Source organism: Amphiprion ocellaris, chromosome 23 (genome assembly GCF_022539595.1).
Source record: "Amphiprion ocellaris isolate individual 3 ecotype Okinawa chromosome 23, ASM2253959v1, whole genome shotgun sequence".
NCBI classification, from domain to species: Eukaryota; Metazoa; Chordata; class Actinopteri; family Pomacentridae; genus Amphiprion; species Amphiprion ocellaris.
In genome coordinates, this window is record NC_072788.1 from 18,244,052 (window position 1) to 18,269,070 (window position 25,019).

The window sequence follows — 25,019 nt, forward strand, 5'->3', positions numbered from 1 at the left end:
CCAAATAAGATCCACCCAGCAATGCAGCATCCTACGAAACCAAAGACACAAGAAAAAATGTGAACATATAGGACAATCTCCTTAGGGAAAACTGTACATGCAGTGCTGTATGAATTACAGTGCAGTCTAAGGTTTGAAGGTTGGACTCGTCTGTCTTCATGGAATATTAAAATGTGATTCAGAGCTTTATTTTTATTATTATTTTATACAACATAAGTGAGTATATATCAGTGCATAATCACTTAAATATCAGTGTATCAATATCAACTTTTCTTCTTGAAAAGCCAAGTTTTCAGATACAGTGTGTGTCATCACACTATAATAAATCTACTAAAGAACCTAAATGAAAGAAAGCTTTTTGCATTAAAGACACGTTTTATTGCAGCTTTGTCCACATTATGTTTTCAGGATAACCTGATTACATTTTGGAGGTCAAAAGGTCAAGTTTAGTTCTGTCAGTGGCAAGGTCTGAAGCTCGATGAGAAGCAAATAACTTTTTTTTTGCTCTTTTTGCCTGTTGAATACATGGCTTATACCAAAACACATCCCAAAGTAACCCAGGTATTAATGCAGAAAAGGTACTCCTGAGTATTTTCAAACAACTTCAGATTTTTGCTGATGCACTCATCTGCAGTGTAGTGCTATAGATGTAGGGCACATCTACTACTACTAAACATTATTTTCATAAAATGGAATTTGTCAGAGAACAAGTACCTCAATTCTGCACCTAATGTATGACGACACTGAGGGATAATATTCTAGTTCGTAACAACACACCCAGCTGATGCCACAGCACAGCATTAACAGAACACACAATCACTTGTTTGCCACGTATTTTTATTTTTAGCAACCATAATGCGTTGTAGAAGATATATAAAACTGTCAATTCTGTTGCATCAACTCCTGAAAAACAAAGAAAAGAAGCGAAAACAAAAACACAGAGCTATCCACAAATTTGTCTTTTATTATAAAAAGAAGAGATTATTAACTCCATTGTGGACATACTGTGCCTGTTGTGTAACGGCTGTGGTCCTCACCAAAATGGCTTTTTCAAAGACATACTAACCAGAAGATCTCTTTTGTACCTATTCCAAAAAATAACAAAAATTCGTAGTCCTCCATGAACACCAATTGTTTAAAGCAATAAGCATATCACCACATTTACTGACAGCAATAAAACACATTAAAAAGATAGATGCAATGTAAAGACACCCCTTTTTTGGGCCAATATGTCATTCTGCTTGTTTGGGCGGCATCAGATGTAGATCCTTTGTCCTCCATGTAGTCCTTGAATTTGTATTTCTGGAGCGTGAGGCAGAGGCACAGAAGTTACTGGCATATGGGCCAATGTGTGTTGTGCTACACAGATGTGGAAATTCGAATGTCCCTTTGGAAAATACACGAGAAAATCCACTTCCTGGCAGCATTAAACTACGCATTCTAAGTTTTATTTCCAGCATGAGTTTAAATCCAGTCAAACATACTGGTGGAAATTGCCCCCAAACATATCTGAAATGTCATATGGTACGACACCGGCAAACGTGCTGATAGATGACATCATCCGAATAACCTGTAGCATGGAGTATTTTATTTTCAGTGCCAATATTTGTTGTTAATGTTGACAGAGCATGGACTGGATGGATGAAAAACTCACTGGTACCATTTAACCACAAGTTTACACAGATTGGTCCAAAACATTTTGCCATCACCCCATGCTACCTCTGCACTCAGTGTTCAGGCAAGTTACATGAAAGTAGAGGTCAGGTTGCACTTAACTGTGGCCTGAATTGTTTCCATACCTTCATGGTATTTTTCATGCTCCCATTCAGACTGAAAAATAAGTGGACAATGATAGGATGGATAATTAGCACATTCCCAAAAAGGAAGCTAGTCTTGGCCTCTGTCAACCACAAAGGAATAACCATGACTTGGAAATTAAATCAGAGTTTTCAAAGGGTGAAGAGAGGGAAGCAACGACAGACAAAACAAAGTGAAACAATGACATCACATACTGTATAAGTAATTCCTCTGGATGTGGGCAGAGAATTTTTTTTTTAAGTCTCTCCTTTTGAAGCCAATCATTTTGCTTCACTTGTCTGCTTCTTGTTGTATCACTGTCCCTCTGTCTTGTTAGGGTTAAGGGAGGGAGCAGGTGGAAAAATTGGGGTGAGGATAGTAGGTCACAGGGTTAGCTTGCAGTGACACAGTTCTTTGTACATTTGCCGCCTGAGTCGGGGCATATCCTGCTGGCCAAAGCTGAATGGTTGTCCTAGCGCCAGACACTTGCAGTACTGCAGGATGGTGGAGGGTATATGAGGATATAAAGAGAAAGAAGTTACTGACAGGCAGGCACAATGGATTTACAACAGCAGATTTGCAGCAGTGCATCAACACTGTATTGTAACTGCACTGAGTTTAGTCTGTAGGTGTGTTTTCCTATGGTGCTGAGCAATCAGCTTTATTGATGCTAAATACACTGCCCATCCAAAAAAAAAAAAAAAAAAAAGAAAGTTGCACACTCTAATATTCCATTGGACCGCCTTTAGCTCTGAGAATGACACACATTCAGTGTGGCATCGTTTCGATAAGCTTCTGCAAAGTCACAGCATTTATTTCAGTCCAGAGTTGCATTTATTTTCTACCAAGATCTTGTATTGATGATGGGAGAGTCAGACCGCTGTGCAAAGTCTTCTCCAGTACATCCTAAAGATTCTCAGTGGGGCTGAAGTCTGGTCTCTGTGGAGGTCAATCCATGTGTGAAAATCATGTGTCATGCTCCCTGATCCACTCATTTTCAATGTGAGCCCCATGAATCCTGGCATCGTCATCTTGGAACATGCGCATGCCATCAGGGAAGATAAACTCCATTAATGGAAAGACCTGACAAACCCCAGATCATAATCCTAACCCCCACAGGCTTGTAGGCACTATCCATGACGAGTGCATCACTTCATCTGCCTCTCTTCTTACCCTGATGCACCCATCACTCTGAAACAGGGTAAATCTGGACTCATCAGACCACATGACCTTCTTCCATTGCTCCAGAGTCCAATCTCTATGCTACCTAGCAAACTGAAACCTTTTTTTTTCTGATTAGCCTCGTTGATCAGTGGTTTTCTTAGAGCTTCACAGCTGTTTAGCCCCAATCCTTTCAGTTCCCTTCACATTGTGCATGTGAAAATGCTCTCACTTTCACTATTAAATAGCTGTGAATTCACCTGTTGATTTCCTACGATCACCTAAGAGTTTGTTCCGACCACATTTGTACCTCGAAGGCAATGGTTCACCACTATCCCTCAGGTTTTAATAATGCGTTGGACGGTTCTTTACTTCATTTTAATAGTTTCAGAAATCTCCTAACTTGTATTCTTCACTTGATGCAGGTCAATAATTTGACCCTTTAGAGACAGAGCAACATCCTTTCCATGACCACAGGATATGTCTTCCAACATGGTTGTTTAAAAAATGAGAAGCTCCTCACTGCATCAGCTAGTGTTAAATAAGCTGTTGCAGCTGAAACATATTCATCACTGCAGTAATTATCCAATGGAAGGGTCTTGCCCATTTGCTTCCTTAAATCCAAGTGGTGACTTTTTTTCTGGACAGGAAGTGTCTGCTGGCTGACAAAACTACTACAAGGCACCCGTGTCTAGCCAATCACCGAGTAGCCTAGCCAATATAACAACACCAAGCACAGTAAAAATAAAGCAGTTCTAGCCTACTTGTGCAAAACAGCCAAATATTGATTGGCAAGTGTTAACAGTCTAAAAGCCATGATCTCTGGAGTCTTTTAAGACTCCTGCAATGTGTGGACAAATGTTTGTGTGGTTCAGTTCCTGAATCAAGACTGATACTGATACAAACTCTGTTCCTAATATAGAACAGTAATTTTTAAGGTTTTAAAAACACGTTGATTTTGCATAAATGTGGAGAGAAACTCACCTGTAGCACAAAAGCTCCACAGTCACTGTCATTGTTCTGACGACCCACATTCTGCAACAATACATTACATTGCATTACATACTTTAGCAATATGCAGCACAACCGTATGGTAAAGTATGTACGAGTTGCACCAGAAACAGGCAACTTTTTCCACAGTGAACATTAAATTTTAATTTATTTCTTAAGAAAGCTTTGTGAAACGAGTATTCTGTATCTGTGTCAGCTAGTGAAGGCAGAAAAAAAGGACAGGCAAAGCATTTTACCATTTTGAAAAAGCCTTTCCATCCCGTCAAAAAGTCTTGTTGGTCTTTTTTGATGGCTTCGGCTTGCAAATACTTAAAAATATGCTGGAATCAAGAAAAAAGATTGAATCAAACATAGATTAAACATTTTAAACAACAAATACAACATGAAGTCTCCTCACATCATTTCATTTATACTTCCTAAAATGTTTCCACTGTTCTGCAAGTACAAAAACATGCATGGCATACCTATAGCCAATAGACTATTGACTGAAGTTTAGAGAAATAAAAGTACATTGATTAGTGGGATGGCGTAGAGTGGCGTAGTGGTTAGCACTTTTGCCTTGCAGCTAGAAGATCCCCGGTTTGCGTCCCGACCTTCCTGGGATCTTTCTGCATGGAGTTTGCATGTTCTCCCTGTGCATACGTGGGTTTTCTCCCGGTACTCTGGCTTCCTCCCACAGTCCAAAAACATGCTGAGGTTAACTGATGATGTTAAATTGCCTGTAGCTGTGAATGTGAGTGTGATTGCTTGTCTCTATGTGTAGCCCTGTGACAGACTGGTGAGGATGAGACATGAAACTCTTGAAGAACGTAAAAGAGGAATCCAGTTGCTGAAGCTCCTAAGATTACGACAAAACATGCACAGCTGACATGAAATCCTGAGCCAATCAGCTGCGCAGCCCCAGCTGTAAAGGCCAATTCATCATTTCCACATCCACATTGGTATGAGTGACAAATTCTGTCATCCACCCAAATCTCTGCGGGTTCATAAAGGCTTGTCCACATGCAGGCTCAAATTTGTGACCACGCCAATTGTACGTGTGCCTGGAAAAGAAATGGTGCTCAAAAAAAAAAAGTGTGGTATGAGGAGATTCTCGGTCACTCAGACCTTTATCATTCAGTATTAACAGAGTTGTAATTAAAGCATTCGCTGAAGAATGTTAACGGAGCTTTGACCTCTGCATGCTTTCTATTGATGTAAACCAAACATAGTGGCAGTATTGGATGTGGATTATAACTAACTTCTCTAAACTGGTTTCCTTTAATTAGGATTACTTGGCAAAGCAAGCAAAAACCCAGTTTGAGATTTATACCAGTTTTAAAGAAAATTAAAAATAGAAAACAACAAGTTAATAGACAAAAACATGTTTTCTTTCTTCCAAAAAGAGAAGTAAGAGCTTAGTGTTGTTGCCCAGCCCTACCTTTGGGCAGCGTCTGTTGAGGGTCCGCTGAGAGTCAAAGTAAGTGATGGCACGACGAGGAATGTCTACACTGACCAGTGACCAGTGGACCTCTAGGTGGATGGGGATCAACAACAGATCCTTCTGAAAGATGTCAACCTGATTTAAAACAGGGCACAAAGAGAGGTGCAGACAAGGTAGTCAAGTAGAGATAATAGAAGTAACATTCGTTACACATTAGAAAAATGATGTTTGCTTTAGAAAGAGAAAAATAACACTTCATTATTAAGGAATTATCAGCTCCATATGCAGTCCAAGAATCTCAAAAGTCTCCGAATACAGAGTAACCCTGGTACCAGGCTAAGGGGGAGGACTGACCCTTCTTAAGTTATTAAAAATGCTCCAGCTTTTAGTTATTTTTCGTCTTTATTTGACAGGTTAAGTTAAGTTGAGAAGCAGAGAGGAAAGTAGGGGAGAAGAATGGGGGGAAGACCTACAGCAAAGGGATGTGAGCTGGAATTGAACCCAGGCCGCTACATCGGTAGCCCCTGTTTATTGGTCTCCCGCTCAACCAGTTGAGCTATCTGGGCGCCCAAAAATGCTCCAGCTTTTATTTTTGAGCTACAGATGGAACACAGTGACGTGGGTAAAACTTATGTTGAAAAGTATACAGCATTTCTAAAAAGTATTAACCCCCTTCGAAGTTTTCCCATTTTATTGCATTTAAACATTGAATCGTGGTCAATACATTTTTTTAAAAAGAATTTACAAAACAGACTCTCTACAAAGTGATGTAAATGAATTAAAAATGTACAAAGTAACACAAAGTGGTATAAAGTGGTAAGGCCAATAGCTGTTACATCTGATGAATGGGTTAGGAACTTTGTTGTGTGGCTCAGATGCTGTTCTAAAAGCACCGTTTTGATTTAAATGGCGTGGAAACAGAAGGAAATTATAGCACTGTTGGTTTTTCATACATATACTCCAAAAGATTCAGATTCACTTTATTGTCATTGCAACAAGTGCAACGAAAGGTAAGGTGCAGGCCATACAGTGCAAATTACTATATATATATATATATATATATATATATATATATATATATATATATATATATATATATATATATATATATATATATATATATATATATATAAACTTTGTAATAATAAAAACAAAAAACACAAAATGACAAGATGGATTTAAATTAAGAGAGAAACTGTAGTTCGTATATACAGGATGAAAATTGGATATTGCACATGAGGTAGTGGCAGTTGCATATATTGCACGTATTATGGACCAGTGTTGTTTAGGGCTCTTACAGCTGTTGGAAAAAAGCTGTTTTTAAGTCTATTTGTCTGGGTTTTGATGGCCCTGTACCGTCTGCCCGATGGCAGTAGTTCAAACAGAAAGTGGCCCGGGTGGTAGGGGTCCTTCAGGATGGTGTTGGCTCTTCTGAGGCAGTAGGAGCCATGAAGGTCCTCCAGTGTGGGCAGAGGGCACCCAATGACCTTCTCAGCCATTTTGGTGACCCTCTGGAGTTCTTTCCTGTTTGCCACTGTGCAGCTGGCAAACCACGTACAGAGGCAGTAGGTGAGGATGCTCTCCATGGTGGAGCGGTAAAAGGACACAAGCAGTCTCTGGCTGATGTTGTTCTTCCTGAGGATTCTCAGGAGGTGGAGTCTTTTTTGTGCCTTCTTTACCAGCTATGTAGTGTTCTTATTCCAGGTCAGCTTCTCCTCGATGTGGACTCCCAGAAAGCGGAAGTCACTGACCCTTTCTACACAGGTACCACCAATGAGAACGGGCTGAAAGTCTGTTTTGTTATTACTGAAGTCTATGATGAGCTCCTTTGTTTTGGATGTGTTCAGGAGCAGGTTATTGTCCCTACACCACACAGTCAGCTGTTGCACCTCATCCCGGTAAGCGGACTCATCACCTCCTGTGATGCAGCCGACCACTGTGGTATCGTCCGCATACTTGATGAAGGTGTTACTGGTGTGGATGGGGGTGCAGTCTGAAGTGGTGAAGAGCAGGGGGCTCAGCACACAGCCTTGAGGGGAACCTGTGCTGAGTGTGAGGGGTGTGGAGGTGTGGGGGCCAATCCTGACCCTCTGTGGGCGCTCTGTCAAAAAGTCCTTTATCCAGAGGCATGTGGAATGAGGTAGACCGAGGTCCAGCAGTTTCCTCACGAGACCGTGTGGGAGGATTGTATTGAACGCAGAACTATAATCCACAAAGAGAAGGCGGGCGTAGTTACCTCGTTTCTCCAGGTGGGACAGTGCTGTGTGTAGTGCTGCATTCACGGCATCCTCTGTTGATCTGTTTGACTTATAGGCAAACTGGTATGGGTCTGAGCTGGGGGTTATGAAGGTCATGATGTGACTCCTAACCAGTTTTTCAAAGCACTTCATCACCACTGGTGTGAGCGCCACAGGCCGGTAGTCATTAAGGCTAGTAGGGATTAATTGTAGGGAGATGTGGTCCGACCTGCCTAAGTGTGGTGCAGGTCTGGCCCTGTAGCCCAGCTTGATGTTGGTATAAACCTTGTCCAGTGTGTTGGCTCCTCTTGTTGCACACTTTACATGCTGGTAGAGTCTGGGGAGCACTGATTTTAAATCCATGTGACTGAAATCACCCGCGATGATGTGCACCGCGTCTGGATGTTGGTTTAGCTGCAGGCTAATGTTGTTGTGTAGCAGTCTGAGGGCCGCGCTAGCATTAGCATCCGGTGGAATGTAAACAATTGTTAGCATGACCCCAGTAAACTCCTGAGGAAGGTAGAACGGGCGGCATTTCACTGTCAAATATTCCAAATCTGGGGAACACTGGCTGGCTACAGTCACTGCGTTGCTGCACCAGTTGTTGTTGATGTAGATACACAAACCTCCTCCTTTGTTCTTACCGGAGTCACTGGTCCTGTCGAAGCGCCGTGTTGTGATGTCCAAGACCTATACTCTCTACCACAGCAATGGGCTGCTCATCCAGCGGGATTAATTTAATTACTCTGTAATTTTTTTTGGCCCTGGTGAGGAAAGGTATTAAGGTATTTTCCAGGACGTGTTGCTTTGGGGCAGCCTTTGCATGAGAAAGGAACATGCTTTGCTCTGGTAAGTATTTACTCTTTAGGCACTGTATCAAATTGGCAATATTAAATACACCAAATGCTTGCAGATATTACAAGTGACTGCTGTCATTCTCCACTCTCTTCAAAATATTTCCACATTGCAGACATTTTAGCCGCATTTGGCAACAAACTGTGCTCTTCCTTTATAACACCTGTGTGACAGCAGGTGTAAACAAAGAATCTGGGTGAAGTCCATACTCAATAAAGCCAACCGATACCAGACAGTTAAAAAACGCTTTGATTGGCCTTGATCACGGTCTTTGAGTTGAGATGAGAACTTTCCTAATTCAGTGGGTAATGCTGTATTCAGTTTACGACACAATCCTAAATGAATCAAATAAAGCTTTGTCAGAGTTACAAACTGCAACCCAGTTTTGAATCAATAATTTGTTTTTCTTTACAACTCATATGGCCTGACATTTACACCTTTAATGTCCTTGTAAGCTCATTTCTTGCAGTGGACAGTGTTCTGTTATTTATCCAGCTTTGTAAACAGATCAGTTTATATTTGCGATTTAGGGAACTATTTGTGATTAGTTATTGAGATTATTTAAACGCCAAGCCTTAATAGGACATTTGATTACTTTTCTTGACCTACTTTGAAATGACAAGATGGGTACATTAGTTATATAAATGTACCAAGCTAACCTTAACTTGAAGAGAACCTATATTCCAAATGAGCTGAAAAGGATTCATTGAGTAGCAAGGCTCATCCACTTACATTTTTTGTCCACCGTTTCACTCCTTCATAGCCTTTAGTCCTCAGCTTATCATAAAAGAAGCTGTTGAAAAAGTGGACCTGAGGAAGAGAACAGGAAAAAGTAACAGTTTAAAATAACAGAAACAGTTTTCAAAGGCTCTGAATGACAACTACACAACAAATGACAAAATATATCAATACAGATTTACACAGTTCATTGTCTAATAGCGAAATAAACGCAAGAAAGTCAACCCTGTTAAACAATGGGGTTTCTGGACATATCAGAGTATTGACACTTGTTTTCTTGAAATTTAGTCTAAATACTTTTATCAGTTAAGTGTGTATAAATCATTCCTCGTTGACTAGGTTGGGTTTCAAAGTCAGTTCTAATTTGGATCTGGTTTCCCATCTACTAAAACATCAGAATTTCCTAAGCTTCAATGTGAATAATGTTATCTTTATCCATGTCATTTAATGTACTCTGTAGACTGCTCATGACTGAAAGGACACATTGCTCAGCATTATAACTCTACAACTGTGAGCACGTTTTTTCTAGTTTATTGTAGAAATGTCATGAGAAGTCAAACTTTGGTAACACATCAATGCAAAATCGTGAAATATTTTACTTTTTTATGGTATATAAAAGGTACAGAGGGTTGAGTTGAAGCTATTTAGAATCCATTACTGTTACAAAGGCAGGTTGTCCAGACAGGAAACCTGTGTGTGAACTCAACAATACTTTTGCTTTAAAGGTTGTATAATGCTTAACCTCGTAAGACCTGAGCCTTGGTTGGGCTTGCATATTAGATTTCTTCTAGTTTTTTGGGATAAGGAGTAACCAATAAATACATTAATGGGATAATATCTAATATCTACAACACCCCATAAGGAAAATTCGATTTTTCATTTATTCATTCAAAAGAAATATCAAGAGATGCAACATTCTTCTTTGGAGATGTCCCCCCCTGGCTTCAAAGGCTAGTATTGCCTCCTTTGGCAGATGGCTGCACATTATCTTAATGCACTCTTGGATATGATAAAAAAAATGTCATAGCTGAATCAATGATTGCTGTCTGCCCAGTCCCAGGGAAAGTGAAGCAAAACCATAACACCATTCACAGTTGGTGTAAGGTTCATCTCCTAAAGAGCTGCTTTTGTTCTGCACCAAACATGTCTACTATTACAGCGATTAAACAACTATCTCTGCACCTGAGTACATTATTCTCTGCTCTTTGCCTAGAGCTACACTGGCAAAAAGTTCTCTGATGGTTTTTTTTGGAAAGCAAAGGCTATTTCCTGACATGCCCCCATACAGATCGAGTTGGTCCACAGTCTGTTGGATCGTACAGGCATGCAACTTGATACCAACAGTTGTGATATACCTGTAGATCCTGTGATGAAATTTGGGAATTCTGGAAAATGTATTATTTGTATAATCTGGTGTTGGGCTGACTTTGCTGGTGTAGCCAGTCCTGGACAAACTGGCAGTTGTTTGAAATCCCCAGCACTTGTAGATGATTGATCTTACAGTGGAATGATTTATTTTGAACAACCTGTGAACCTTTATAAAATCCCTTCCAGGAGTCATGGCAACCACAACATTTTGTTATCAAGGTTTGTATATATATGTGTGTGTTAGTTTATTTTCTTACCTTCTCTGGCACAGAGTCCATGACCAGATCACCATACATGTTCATTACCTGAATAAAGCACAAAAAACGAGGATGCAATGTGTAAACAAACAGTCAGCAGCTGCCAAAAGATACAGTGGCTTTTCTGCTCAGTGATTACACATAGTGATACAGGGTTCAATTTTGTTTCTTAAATTCATTTTGCGGGGCCTTTCCATGACATTATAATAACATAAGACATGAAGGATGGGAATCCAATTTATCTATGTGAAATGCTCCTTTACAACATACAGAACAGTGCAAAGACTTCTTCTATTTTAACTGGCGCACCTCTTCTAGTGTTTACGGCATTTAGCAGATCAGAGGACTGAACTACAAAGCCAGTTCAATATAACCAGACTTTCTTCGTGTGAGTCGGCTCGACAAAAACTAAAACCTCAGTCTGAGTTAACAGGTATGAAGGTGGTTTTCAACTTTCTTTGTTAACTCAGACTTTCTCCTTCAAACTCGTCCATACAAACAGGAGCGTTTAATGATCATTTGACTCATTTTCCACACAAAATGAACCGATCGCCAACAGGTTGTTTTAATGGTGAATAACGAGGAATATAAAAATTTACGGCGATAAAAAGCGCTGCGACTGTTGAACGTGCATTAATGTTTTTATTTGTCGATCAATGCAGCTGATTAATTCTAACAGACAATAAAACTATCAAACTTCATATATTCAAACATGATTTTGTATTGAAGTGCATGTAGGTCTGACACTGTCTCATAATGAAGGAAATCACTTTAACTTGTGGCCAAATCAAAGTGAAACTAATGTTACCGACTGAATATTCTCTGTAATAAATACTAATAAACTGATCGGTTGTCTTATTTGTGTTCTATCTGCTGCAGTAGCAGCAGTTTAAATGGACCAAACATAAAAATATATTTATGTGATTTCTGCATCACCAGCTAAATACATGTATGTTCCCATGGCCTTGAGTTTTAGTTGAATACACCTGTACTATATTATATATGTACAATACACCTGTACTATACTATATATGTATAATACACCTGTACTATAGTATATATGTATAATACACCTGTACTATAGTATATATGTATAATACACCTGTACTATAGTATATATGTATAATACACCTGTACTATATTATATATGTACAATACACCTGTACTATACTATATATGTATAATACACCTGTACTATACTATATATGTATAATACACCTGTACTATACTATATATGTATAATACACCTGTACTATAGTATATATGTATAATACACCTGTACTATACTATATATGTATAATACACTGCCTGTGTTCCTCCAGGATGGTTCCACTTTTAATGCTGTAACACACATGCCAAGCGCGGAACCCAATTACTCGATTACTTGTCAAAATAATTGATAGAACACTGGATGACTAAAATAATCAATAGTTGCAGCCCTGTCTGGAACACACAAAGCTAAAGAGCATCAGCAAGAACAGACTGTCAAGGCCAAGGAAGAAATAAAAATACTACTTTAGGTGCCTTCACCAGCTGGAGTGTTCTCAAAAAAAGGTTGCATATGCAACCATTTTGCTGGAAATCTGTGCTTTGGTGTGATGAGTCCAAATTTAAGATTTTTGGTTCCAACTGTGTAGAAATAAATAAAAATACTGACAAAGACCAAGTCCTGCATTTAAATTTTTGCTTAGAAGTTAACATAGAAAGGGATATTATTAGCACAGTGTACTTACATGTATTTGATATCTGTTCACAGAAGAGCTTAAAATTCTTACATAATGTTGGACACTTTAATGAAATATGGGGGATAATATACTGTGAGTAAAGCATGTCTATTTTATGAGTAGCCACTGCCCACATTGCTTACCTACGTGATCAAAAGGTCAGATTGAATTTATAAATGCACCCATATAAAGATTTAGAATCTATTTTTGTTAAAGCTGCAGCTACAATCAACCAGCCCACTCCTCCCACAGCCACCGGGGGTCCAAGCCAAATTCAAGCCCAAAGCCCTTTCGCATTGACAGCTAGTGGGAAGATGACAGAGGAGAGGGTGAATGTGTACCACCTAGTCGTAACGAGGTCCATAGTGACAGGCCTGCACCCTTTTGTGACACTGGAGTCTAGCAAATCCTTTCAAACTGTTTCCTTTGTTTTACATTCCAAACACAACAATAGTGGCAATACAGCAATGTCTTCAAGGTTGCTTGAATAATTAATTACATTTTTCTTTTAAATCTTATTAAATTTTTTTTTTTGAAATCACAAAAAGTAGAGTTAAGAATACTGGCAAGGTACCAAATTTATAAATCTAACCGATGGTAAGAATAAAATGTTAATGGTACCCATCCCTAATTGGGACACGTACACTGATATATGTTGAGGTCAATTAATGTTATTTTATGTGTCTATTAACTGATAAAGGTGCTATCCACTGGTTAACAATTTGCATCCCTACTATATGGTCCCCACCTATTTAATGCCATAGTGCCTCACAATGTGTTTTTCTACTTAACGCATTTACACAGACGCTCACACACCAACAGTGGTAGAGCTGCCATGCAAGGTGTGTCACCTAACATTGGTGAGAAATTTGGTTTCAGTGTCTTGCCCAAAGACACTTGGTGGGAAAAAGGACTGAACTGCCAACCTTATGATTAATGGACAACCTGCTCTACCATCTGTTTAATATTTTCACACCATAACTCATGGATTTGTCTTATGCCTGTTGCCATTTTGACAAGCTACACTTTTGAGGAAATGCCACCAATCTTCAATTGGCTCTCTCATCTGTCCAACACAATGTATGATGGTACATTTTGCTTGGTAAGTGATTATCAGCGGTATACTACTTTTCTCAGTGCATTGTGGAATGCCTTGGATGCACTCTATAGAGTGTAACAATTGTAACCTAACAGTCAGACAGCATAACAAAATGGCCAAAACACTATATAGTGCAGCAACTGATTTCCTACATAGCCCTGGTCTGTTATTGCATAATTATGCATTATACATCACTTGCTGTGTTGCAAAATCTTGCGTGGATGGTCAATATCATGTGTGTACCTCAGCTCTATGGGAGCTATGTCTCAATGAAGCTGTGAACAACATTAATGAAAAAGTGATTTATGTCTCAATGGCGGTTTGATAAAGCCAGCAATGATTGATATTCCATGTCTGAACAGGGTTTATTAGTGACATTAGCTCAAATTTTTACTTTTAAAAGAGTACATCCATCCATCCATCAGCCAAACACCGTTGAATTCTCATTAGGGTTGCGGGGGGCTGGAGTCTATCCCAGCTAGGGTTATCAAGGTTAACCGGTTTTACAATAACCACGATTATAAATAGATATTCGTCACATTTTTCACAACCACGATTATCCGTAGAAAAGCCTCGCGAGAGGTGCAATGCAAGAAGTGTGAGCTGCGCTGAGTGGAGAGAGAGTGGCTCCTTGGCCTGTGCGCGCGCTCCTGTCTAATCGGCATCACTGCGCACACACACACACACACACACGCACACACACAGACAGAGAGAGAGAGAGAGAATTATATGATCAGTTATGACAGATTCTTTACTCGAAGTGTCCCTAATATTGTGGCCGCTGTGCGCAATGAGGTTGCCAAGATGGGACTGTCCGCCGCACGCGCGGTAACTGTCGGTTCCGAAGTCAGCGGTCCGGCGGCCGGGCCGCCCCGAGGACCCCCCGTGCCCCGAGTTTCCTCCCGGAGCCAAAACAACCGGCGGGTCGGGAGCTCCGGTTCCCTCCTGCGCTCCCGTTCCCCGCCCGTCGCAGCCGGGCTGCTTTCCTGCGTCCGCAGGCGAGGGGAAGGCGGCAGGCCGCGGCGGGTGGGGAATGGGAGCGCAGGAGGTAACCGGAGCTCCCGACCCGCCGGTTGATTTGGCTCCGGAAGCCCGTGCCCTCCTCCGAAGATGCTGTCGGCCCGGTCCCCTCAGCAGGGAGTGTGGTCCGGGAAGCCCCGCTGCCCGCTGACAGTGGTAGTGGAGGAGACAGTAACCTCCAGGACAGGGAGGCTGTCTGTCTGCCTGGACCTCCTGTCAGACTCTAGAGTTTTCCCTGGGAAATGATCCAGGTGTTTTGATTAATTGTTGTAAAATTAGTGGTGAATTGTTTATATAAACATTTTAGTAAAAATAAATAAGACTCACATTTATCCTTTTTTCTGTAGTTATATTGTCTAAAATTGTGGAGGATATTTAAAGCTTAAAATGAAGTGTTTTTAGAATCTTTAAATGTATTCTTTTTATGTCTTTTTGTTTTGTTTGATTTACAAAGTAAACACTACGTTATCAACCATACATTAAATTGCAACATTCCATAATACATAAAAGTCTCAAAGAGGCACTTCACTAGAACCAATAAATACATATTGAACATAAATAAGTAGTAATTATACATCATTTACAAGATTCCCAGACTGAATAGTTGCTGTAATGTGCCTGCCAGTTTTTGTAAGCATATTTTTGTCTAAATTAAGGCAGTTTTTGCTCATTTTTTTCCTACATCATGTAAGCAGCAGCACTCATATATAAATAGAGCATTTAAATCCAATCCATGTGATCAGTATCGGTAATCGGCATTCAAGGATGATCGGTATCGGTGTTCAGCAGCAACAAACCTGATCGGCACATCCCTAATTATTATTAATATTATAGAGAAAACAGCACAGTTTTTAATGCCAATCTTATAATTTTATTTTGTTTTAATGATGGCAGCTAAAGAAGCCTTTAAGTTCCTCAAGTTAATGACTGTTTTGTAATGCAATTTGCACTTTTATTTACTACAAAGACGTGTTGAAACAATTTATTTTATTTTATAAGAACAGTAAATGTTTAAAAGTTTAAGTATTATTAAAGAGTTTATTTAAATAAAAACACTGGGTTTTTTTCTTTCATAATGTCGATAATCGTGAATAATCGTAAAATCGCAATATTTCCTTTCACAATAATCGTGGCTCAAAAAATTGAAATCGTGACAACCCTAATCCCAGCTGACTTAGGGTAAAGGCATTGGACACCTGGACAGGTCACCAGTCAATCACAGGACTAAATACAGAGACAAACAATCACATTCACACCTACAGACAATTTAGAATCACCAATTAACCTCAGCATGTCATTGGACTGTGGGAGGAAGCCTTAGTACCCAGAGAAAACCCAAGCATACACAGGGAGAACATGCAAACTCCATGCAGAAAGATCCTGGGAAGGCCGGGACGCACACCGGGGATCTTTTAGCTGCAAGGCAAAAGTGCTAACCAAGCCACTATGAATCACAAACTGTGTATTTTTGGATCTTTTAAAGTCCATTTTACTGCCGTTATTACATCATATCTGATAGGACAACTGTAAACACTGTTGACATCGTTCTCATGGCTGAGTAAAACTATGTGGGGCATCAGGTCACTTTTGGTTGGTCGGAGATGTAGAAAGGACAGACCATAAGCCCATCGAGTAATTATGAATGCACTGTCTGGCCATCAGGTAATAAATCCATTACTGGTCCCATTATCAGTCATAATAATTCCTGAGACCTGCTATTGTGCATGCTGACTAACTAGGACAAGAAGAGTAAGTGAAACACTGTTAATGAACTGTGTTTGTACATTTCATGCTACGACAAGTCAAAATGCCATGAAAAGTCTATTTTTATCATAATGTATTGAGACGCAGTTTGTTGTACCTGGTCGTTGAGCCAGTTCTGTCCATACAGAGTGCCCAGGTCATCCATTGTCAGAACGTGGCGTTTGTAGTTGACTCTGAATGTTTTAGCCATGGCTGACCCGGACGAGCGCTGGAAGGATTGTATTAGATGTTGGACCACTGCTTTCCTAAAGAATAACAAATCAAACATTAATATATTGGTAGCTCATTTACTTAATAATTTACCTATATAATGTCAGTAATTTAACTGTGACAACACACTGCTTAAGTGCATACTGGATAACAGAAGAATGGATGACAGACATTTGGAAAGTGACAATGCAGCCTGGATTAAGCTGAAAAAGTTTCAAGGAATCTATATTACTGTTGACATTTTCAAATTGCATTTATTCATTAATTCAGAGTTTACTTGCCTCAACCAACCAATTAAGTATCAGGAAATGAAGTTTCTATGCAACACTGTCACCATATGGCCACACCTAGAAGAAAGGACCAAGCTCCATTTCTGACCTGTGTGGCTGTGAGAAGCTTTCGCTGAAGATGTCCTGCAGTTTCTCCAAGATGTCATCCACGTGGATAGGGATTAAACTGCCATACTGCTGTAGAGACTCTTCAAGAATACCTCAAGACAGAAGACATAAAAAAAAAACTTACAACAACCAAACAAAAGTGTTCATTCAAGACAAACTCTTTCATTCTAATAATTACTTAACTGTGCTATTTTAGGATGTGGTCAAATGAAAACAAAAGGCCTTGCTGAATAATTTCAGTGTCCATCTAACACAGATCTATGCGAATCCACCTAAAAAAACAGATGACTTGATTGGCCTGTGTTGCAGGAAAATGGTTTTAAAAAAGCCAACGGTGAAAAAAATATCAGTCAAATGTTTTGGTAATGTCACAGTGAATGAAAACCATGTCTAAGACTTTTAAATTTGTTAGACATTTAGTTTTAAATGTATCTGACTGACAGTGAAAAAGAGTGATGATCCATACCACTCACACAACTTGTATGCTCCTCAGTTAGAGCCAACTCCACTGGTTTGACCTCCACTTCCCGTCTTACTCTCTCGTCTTGCTTGTCTGCAGAAGACCCATTTATCTGCTTTTCTGTTAAAAATAAAGAAATTACACATTTTTATGCCTATTTATACACAATATTTTTCACCTAATTCAAATAAAGCAATATGGTAAAAGTACAATGTTACATATTGGTCTACTAATGAGAAGTGAACACTTAAAGTGCAACTTAAAACATTGACAGGCACGCTTAAATTTCGTAAAATCTCAGTTAAGAAGTTGAGGAAAAAATTTACTGAGGGCTGAGAAGTAATTTTGCCAGTGCTGTTGTACTGTCACACAGTATCCTATTAACAGTAAGCTAAGAAAGAAACTTTTAAAGTCCTGTGACAGAACTAGGGAACACCTTTTTCACTATTCAAACTTATCTGTTACCTGCTTGTGACTCTACTGAATTCCACAATTAAACTGATAACCAGCTGATCTAAAATTACATAAAACATCAGTGTTCCTTAACAAGACTTAGCCACATAAAAAGGCGCCCTCTGGTGACATTATATATTTTTCTTATATCAAAAAACACATCACTAAGCCACAGCATTATAATGAGTGATGTTCCTTCATTAGCGTGAACATACACCATTTACAGTATTTTGAATGAATCTCATATACACTACTCTGCTGGGAGAAAAACAAGAGAACCAACTGTATCTTTCTCCTGCTTTGAAGTTTCCCAGAAATTGACTATTTTTCCTGTTTGGAGTAACATTAACATTGCCCACTGTCGTCTAAAACAAAAATGTACTGTATACTTGTGAGCTGTTTTTAAGCAGTAAGGGTAAGTCTTTAGTAGGATCTAATGTGCTTAGGTCTGAGAGTTACAGAAGAGATAGGGAAGTGAGAAAGCACTGAAAGATAAACTAACATGTTTTAGAGTTACAAAAAGAAAGAAAAATATACAACTGTACATCAATACCTCTTTCCGACATGTTGAACTGTTTGTCGTTGCTATCATCCTCTTCTTCACTGTACGATGACCGCTGATAGCTTTTTATCCTCCTCTGCTTGCCGCACGGTTTGTGCCTTTGCCCTCTCCGGCGATGTCCTAGTGAGCTTATCCACCGGGCCCTCTGGCGCCAGCTCTTCCAGTGCTGGGTGAGTCGAAATCCATGGCCTCCATGGGATCGCAAACGCTGCAAGCGCCTGAGCCTCCTCAGAGCATTGTACCTACTGAGGTGGGACCTAAACAAGTCCCCTGCTTCTGCCTGGGAGACAGCATCCTCTACAGTGGCTACACCAACTTTTTCTGCTTTCTGTTGTGGTCCATGATGTTGGTGCTGTTGTGAATGAGGGTACTCGGCGGACTGGAAGGGAAAATCTGGAATCTCCCACTCCACATCCTCCTGGTTTCCGTCCTCTTCTACCTCTTCTTCATCCTCATTGTTTTCCCAACCTTTGCCTTCAAACTCGCACATTTCTTTCCCATCCAGATTATTTACTTCTTCCTCATCACCTATTGCCTCTATGCTGCCCATCCCATCTTCCTCCTCGTTTCCATACTCGCCTGTCCACACTTTTTCTTTCTGCCCAAATCTGAGGTGCATGGGGCTGGAAACACTGTGGCCTGACACTGGGACTATGAGGTGGTCTCCAGGAATCCCACCTAAACACAAACATGAGCAGTGATTAAATATATCAGCTGTAGAAATCCATGTACCACAGTGACCCAAACATTTTCAGTTTTTTTACATCCACCAATTATTATTGGAGATCATTTAACAAACATTTATAGTTAAGACAGAAAATGAACTGAATCTGGTGGGCATTGAGATCACAGAGCTGAGTCCATACACAAGTCACTAAATTACATCCTTATAACTTTAAAACTTATCTAAGGTGTGTCTGCATTATGGTTAGTGTTTTTAAGTACTTCAAGATGCTTAAAACTATCTGCTAAGTACCATGAAAAATGGTGTGCAAGTGATGTTTTAAAGGCAAAGGGTGATCACAACAAACACTAACCTATTAACAGAACTTTGCAGCGTTCCAAAAAATCATCAAATTGTGGCAGTGTTTTCAAAATTAGCACAGTAGAATAACTATTACAATACTATTCACACGAAACAGAAGATGCTTTGTTTGTGTATGCTCCAAAATACTAATCCCATCTCAGATCCTCAGATGCCTTCTGCTCAATTATCCCTGAATTGTTTCAGACTTTTTAATCATAAGCTATGGATATTTCAAATGGTATTTGTGAATATTTAGTTTGACACATCAAATGCTTTACCAGACATTTTTTTCTGATTTAAAAAAAAAAAAAAAGCCTTTTGACTCACTTTCAGCACATTGTTTTTGCACATTGAAAATTGAGGCTATGTTTGCATGCCCATATCTGAGGAACTAGTAAAGATAAAAGTCTCACTGACATTTCTTATTGTGCTAGCAATTCACAATATATTCAACATTGGACAAGAAGATCAAACAGTCACTATGGGTGACGTAAAATTTGAAAAAAATGTTTAAGCAGTCCTGAAAAGTCCCAGCTTGGAAAACTCATTAAAAAAAAAAAAAAAAAACAAAAACAAATAATGCAGAAGTCAACTAATGATATTTTCTGAACCATATGCAGTTGAATATTACAACAATAAGAATAAATATAGAATATTTTTAACATGACACTTGATATTGAAAATGAAAAAAAAGGTTATTTTCATTTAGCTTGGAGAGATCTTGAGTTTGAAAATGGCTCCCAAAATACAATACAATAGTCTATATATATTTTAAATGGACATATTTTTCCTTTTCATACCCCACTCTGTAGGTATTCTCTCATTAGAAACATTTCATAATAAAACTTTAAGAAATTTTGATTGGCAAACAGAAATAGTTCAAAAAATGTGATGATTTCAGCTGGAGTGACCCTAGATTTAAGAAGCAAATAATAGCAAAGTGCAGGCAAAAATGTAACATATGAAGGCATGCTTTGTCACTCATGACCTGGCTCACTGAATTACCACCTACACAATAATTCATAATATTACACGCTTAACTTGGAAGCAATCAAACGTAAAGCGCCCACCTCCTCCTGTGTCGTCCTGCCCCACAGCAGTCAGACCCAGATCTCCCTGCCAGCGGTTCTGGGCCAGGCTACCTCCACTGTCTCGCATTATCCACGAACAACCCACGACCTGCGCCAGCTCGTCACCTACAAACAACAAAAACAGTTTGCATTGTGTAACCACGCAGTCAGCCTACAAACATTTTAGAGAATCTCACTTTTACTGCAAGTATGGACATTAGTCTTTGGAATTATACAGTGCCTGCTTGCTGTCATTACAAAAAAAATCTTTGCTTTAATTAACACAGCAGTAGTAAATATCATCAACTTCCCTTTACTAACAGGCTACGCACCACAGGCTTTTAAAGCTGCTATAATCAAGCCACTTCTCCAAAAAGCCTACTCCAGATCCAGATATTTTAGTCAACTAAAGGTCCACATCCAACCTCCCTTTTATTTCCAAAATTCTAGAAAAAGTTGTGGCAATCACTTTAATTTGTGGCCAAATCAAAGTGATTTCCTTCATTATAAAACAGTGTCAGACCTACATGCACTTCAATACAATATCATTTTTGAATATATGAAGTTTGATAGTTTTGTTATGCAGCTGTCTGTTAGAAATAATCAGCTGCATTAATCGGTAAAATAAATACATCACGTACGTTTAATAGTTTTCTACCAGTATTCCTGTCTGACGTAATTCCCAGTTGCAACATTTTAATCATCATAAAATCTTATATTCATCATTGTTCTCCATTAAAACAACCTACTGCTTGAAGCATCTGCACACGATTGGTTCATTTTATGCAGAAAATGAATCAAATGATGTGTTAACCACTCCTGTTTGTGTAGACGAGTTTGAAGCAGAAAGTCAGAGTTAAAGAAAGTTGAAAACCACCTTCATACCTGTTAACTCTGAGGTTTTAGTTTTTGTCGAGCCGATTCACACAAATAAAGCCTGACTATGTCAAACTGCCGAATATTAGGATTGATGTATATCGTAACTTCCGGGGGGAGGTTGACAAGCCGAATATTAGGATCGGCGAATTGACGAGACGAATATCGATCCGGGCGGAATACCGCCGGATACCACCGTCACGACCGAATATTTGGATATTCGGCCGTAAACACCAGAAAAACTGCACCAGTTAAAATAGAAGCGTCCCGTCAAATTTAAAATCCCCGTTATAATTTATTGATTATAGGTCCGGGTCTGTAAAGGATGAAGTCTTTACCTAGAATAGTCATTTACCACATTAACAATGTCTACACTGTATTTCTTATGCATTTGATGTTAACTTCACTGAAAAAATGCTTTTTTTCCCCCCAAAAAATAAGTACATTTATAAGTGACCAAATACTATACTATATATATGCATATATGTATGTATGTATGTATGTATGTATGTATGTGTATGTATATGTATGTATGTGTGTGTATATATGCATACATACTGATGGTACGTCTTCTCGCATATGCAAAAAAAATGTTTCACTAAAGGGGGTCTTGAAAGTTTGAAGGCTTAAGCTGAAAAATGTAATTTAGCTCACATTCACAGGATTATAGCGTAAGTGAGACACAAGCAGTCACACTGTCAGTACTGACAACTGGACTGAATAAAAAGGGAGCACATGTTTGTAGCATATGCAGACATGGTTAATTTGAACTTCACCCGGATGTAATGCATAATCATTTTCAGTGCAGTTGTTGGCAGTGGTGTACCTGTAACCTGGTTTTAGTACCAAGAATAATCAATAGAGACATTCAAGTTTATGGTATGCTGGATTCAGCATGAATATAAACCTTGTCCAAACACTGCAAGTACAATACACATGGCTATTCTTCTTAATGCCTCTGTTCACATTAAAATATCTGACATTGTAGACGCAATTATTAAATATATACTTTTATCAAAGACCTTGAGAAATATGTTCCTTACCTCAACTCTTGTTGTCCTGAACCATTCAAAACAATAGGCAATATTCTTATGTACAGTAGACCTACATGTTTCTAGATAACACCTCATAATTTATCTGATTTTATGAACAATAGTCAGACTAGAGCTGAGATGGGGACTGTTCCCATCTCAGCTCCTGAATTTGTCATCTGACTATAGCAGTAATACCACATGTTTGATCCTACTCATTTGTTACTGCAAATCATACAGGCTTGATTGCATCATGTATAGTATTTGTATTTGCATGAGTGGCCAAAGTGTATCCTACTGTGCTTTAATAATCCTACATACATCTTTAGTCTTTAATAGCACTTGTGCACAATAACAATTACTGGAAATCCAAACAGACTTGGGTCATTTCAGTCACTTACTGACTTATCTGTTGTTACTGAGGATAATTCCTCTCAAAGCCTCTTCTGTCTCTCTGATGCTTGGGACACACTTAAAGACTCAAATCTAATCAAGACTGGACCATATACACAAAGACTATGGCTGCCTACTAACACACATATTAATCCAACAGTACCTTAATGCAGAGTACATGCACTAGACAACACACTAAAACAAGCGTATTACGAGCTGTTTAGCTATTGTGTATTCCAAAGATAAAGCGATCTGAAGCTAACCATTTAAAAATCAAAATGAGGAAAATAAAAGTGATATTAATCACAATCATGATTTTGGCCTCCCAGCATTATATGAACACGATCGACTGCAGCATTTACATGTAAAAACGTACATGAAGATAAACTTATTCGGTTTCATCCAGGACAAATCTCACTTCAGAACACCCTATTTTACTCTTTTCAAAGTATTTTATGTTCACACATCTGTCTGTGAGCACCGTAGCCACCTAGCAGCATTTACTGCAGCCTGCAATGTGAAATGTTCAGGAAACATTGGTAATTTCTGCTGTCTATCAACAAGTTTCCTGTAACAATGTTTAGGTGGGTGGTATGATTCGAAATAATGTGCACATGAATACCAGGAATCAAAGAATCCCACCAGAACAGTACATCAGAAAGAGACTGAACTATTCTAGCTGGAAACAGCTGATTTTTAATATCTCCATATAGGGGTACAGAGGAACATTTCCAGCAACCATCACTCCTGTGTTGCTACATTGTGTTAGCTAATGGTATTGAAAGGATAATTGATGATTAGATAACCATTGTGCATTATGTTAGCACATGAATAAAAGTGTGAGTTTTCATGGTAAGCATGAAATTGCCTGGGTGACCCCAAACTTTTAAACGGTAGTGCAAATGATGGCATATTTCTCTCTGCTGCATGATAGTGTATGTAGTGTTTGTACTAAGAAAAAGTACTGATAATTTTGGACCTAAAGTATTATTTCGGATTGGATCAAAACCTAATTTTTGTGCAAATGCCCACCTCATTTATGACTGGAGTTATCAAGTCCAGTCCACCTCATCACAGCACAACTCACGTCTGCCAATAATAGTGAAACAAGTGTCACAGCTAGCTGAAAATGGCATCACTTTCTCTTTATATGCAGGTTTATGAAGGCAGTCAATCAACTCCCCAGTGAACATTAATATTTTGCAAATTAATAGTACCATGGGGATCGCTTTGATGATTGTTCAAACCTCCTGGATTTACCTCCTTTTGATAAAAAAATTAAATAAATAAATCAAGTATTAGCAAATCACGAGATTGGTTACATTATGTCTCCTTCATTCAGAATACAAGTACTGGTCCTGAGAAGCTGCTTTATAAACACCGGCACTCCACTGACCATGTGCATTTACGCCAAAAACGTACTTTACCTTGCTAGCAAGACTGGGTGTATTGTATGTAGACAGCTAAGCTAATAACTGGGTTAGATCGCATCTTTAATACTTAATTTTTTATGTCCTGTTCCCTCTACAGAAATGATTTTTCGATAAAACTGCTATGTAATGACATGTCTTGCAGGAAATAGTCTATACCAAGGGTATCTTGTGCGCTACCAGAACCGCAGTCAGTTTCACCACATAAGGATGAATAAAATTCACAATAATTGCAAACCGTGTTGTAAAGTAACTGTGGACAGCCACCGTCACTGCACCGCCATTATCAGCAATCTGAATTGACTAAAATTGCAAGAATTGTACAATTATTTGTTGTCTAACAAAATAGCTAACATGTTAGCCATTAGCCATGTTGTCCTCAGCTAGCTAGGCGCTATGTAAGCAGATACCATGCAAGCAACAACGAAATAAAAAGCCCGGCTCGTGCACAGCTTAGCGAGGTGGTACAAACTGGTGCTTACCCTTAGCCCGCAGATTTATATAACGGTCCAACTGCCTCCGACTCAATATCGAGCGTTGTATTTTTGGATTCGGTTCGAACCAAAACTAAGTGGTGCTAAACCTCATTCAATGAAGTCAGGTGTGGAGCAGCCAGATGTCGCCCTTGTTTTTCTTCTTCTCTTTCCTTCTTCTT

At 39.1% G+C, this 25,019-nt stretch overlaps 1 protein-coding gene across 1 annotated transcript; it reads right to left on the minus strand.

The window, feature by feature from the left end:
• Positions 1-820: 820 nt before the first annotated feature.
• Positions 821-25,019, minus strand: LOC111587497 (sentrin-specific protease 3-like). Its single transcript, XM_023297474.3, has 12 exons — positions 24,847-25,019; positions 20,635-20,760; positions 18,529-19,215; positions 17,529-17,642; positions 17,043-17,154; positions 16,552-16,699; positions 10,848-10,895; positions 9,217-9,294; positions 5,390-5,527; positions 4,206-4,289; positions 3,943-3,993; positions 821-2,291 (listed from the first exon to the last, which is right to left on the minus strand). The coding sequence occupies exons 2-12, from the start codon at positions 20,720-20,722 to the stop codon at positions 2,181-2,183; spliced, it is 1,659 nt and encodes a 552-aa protein (XP_023153242.1). The 5' UTR covers positions 20,723-20,760; positions 24,847-25,019; the 3' UTR covers positions 821-2,180.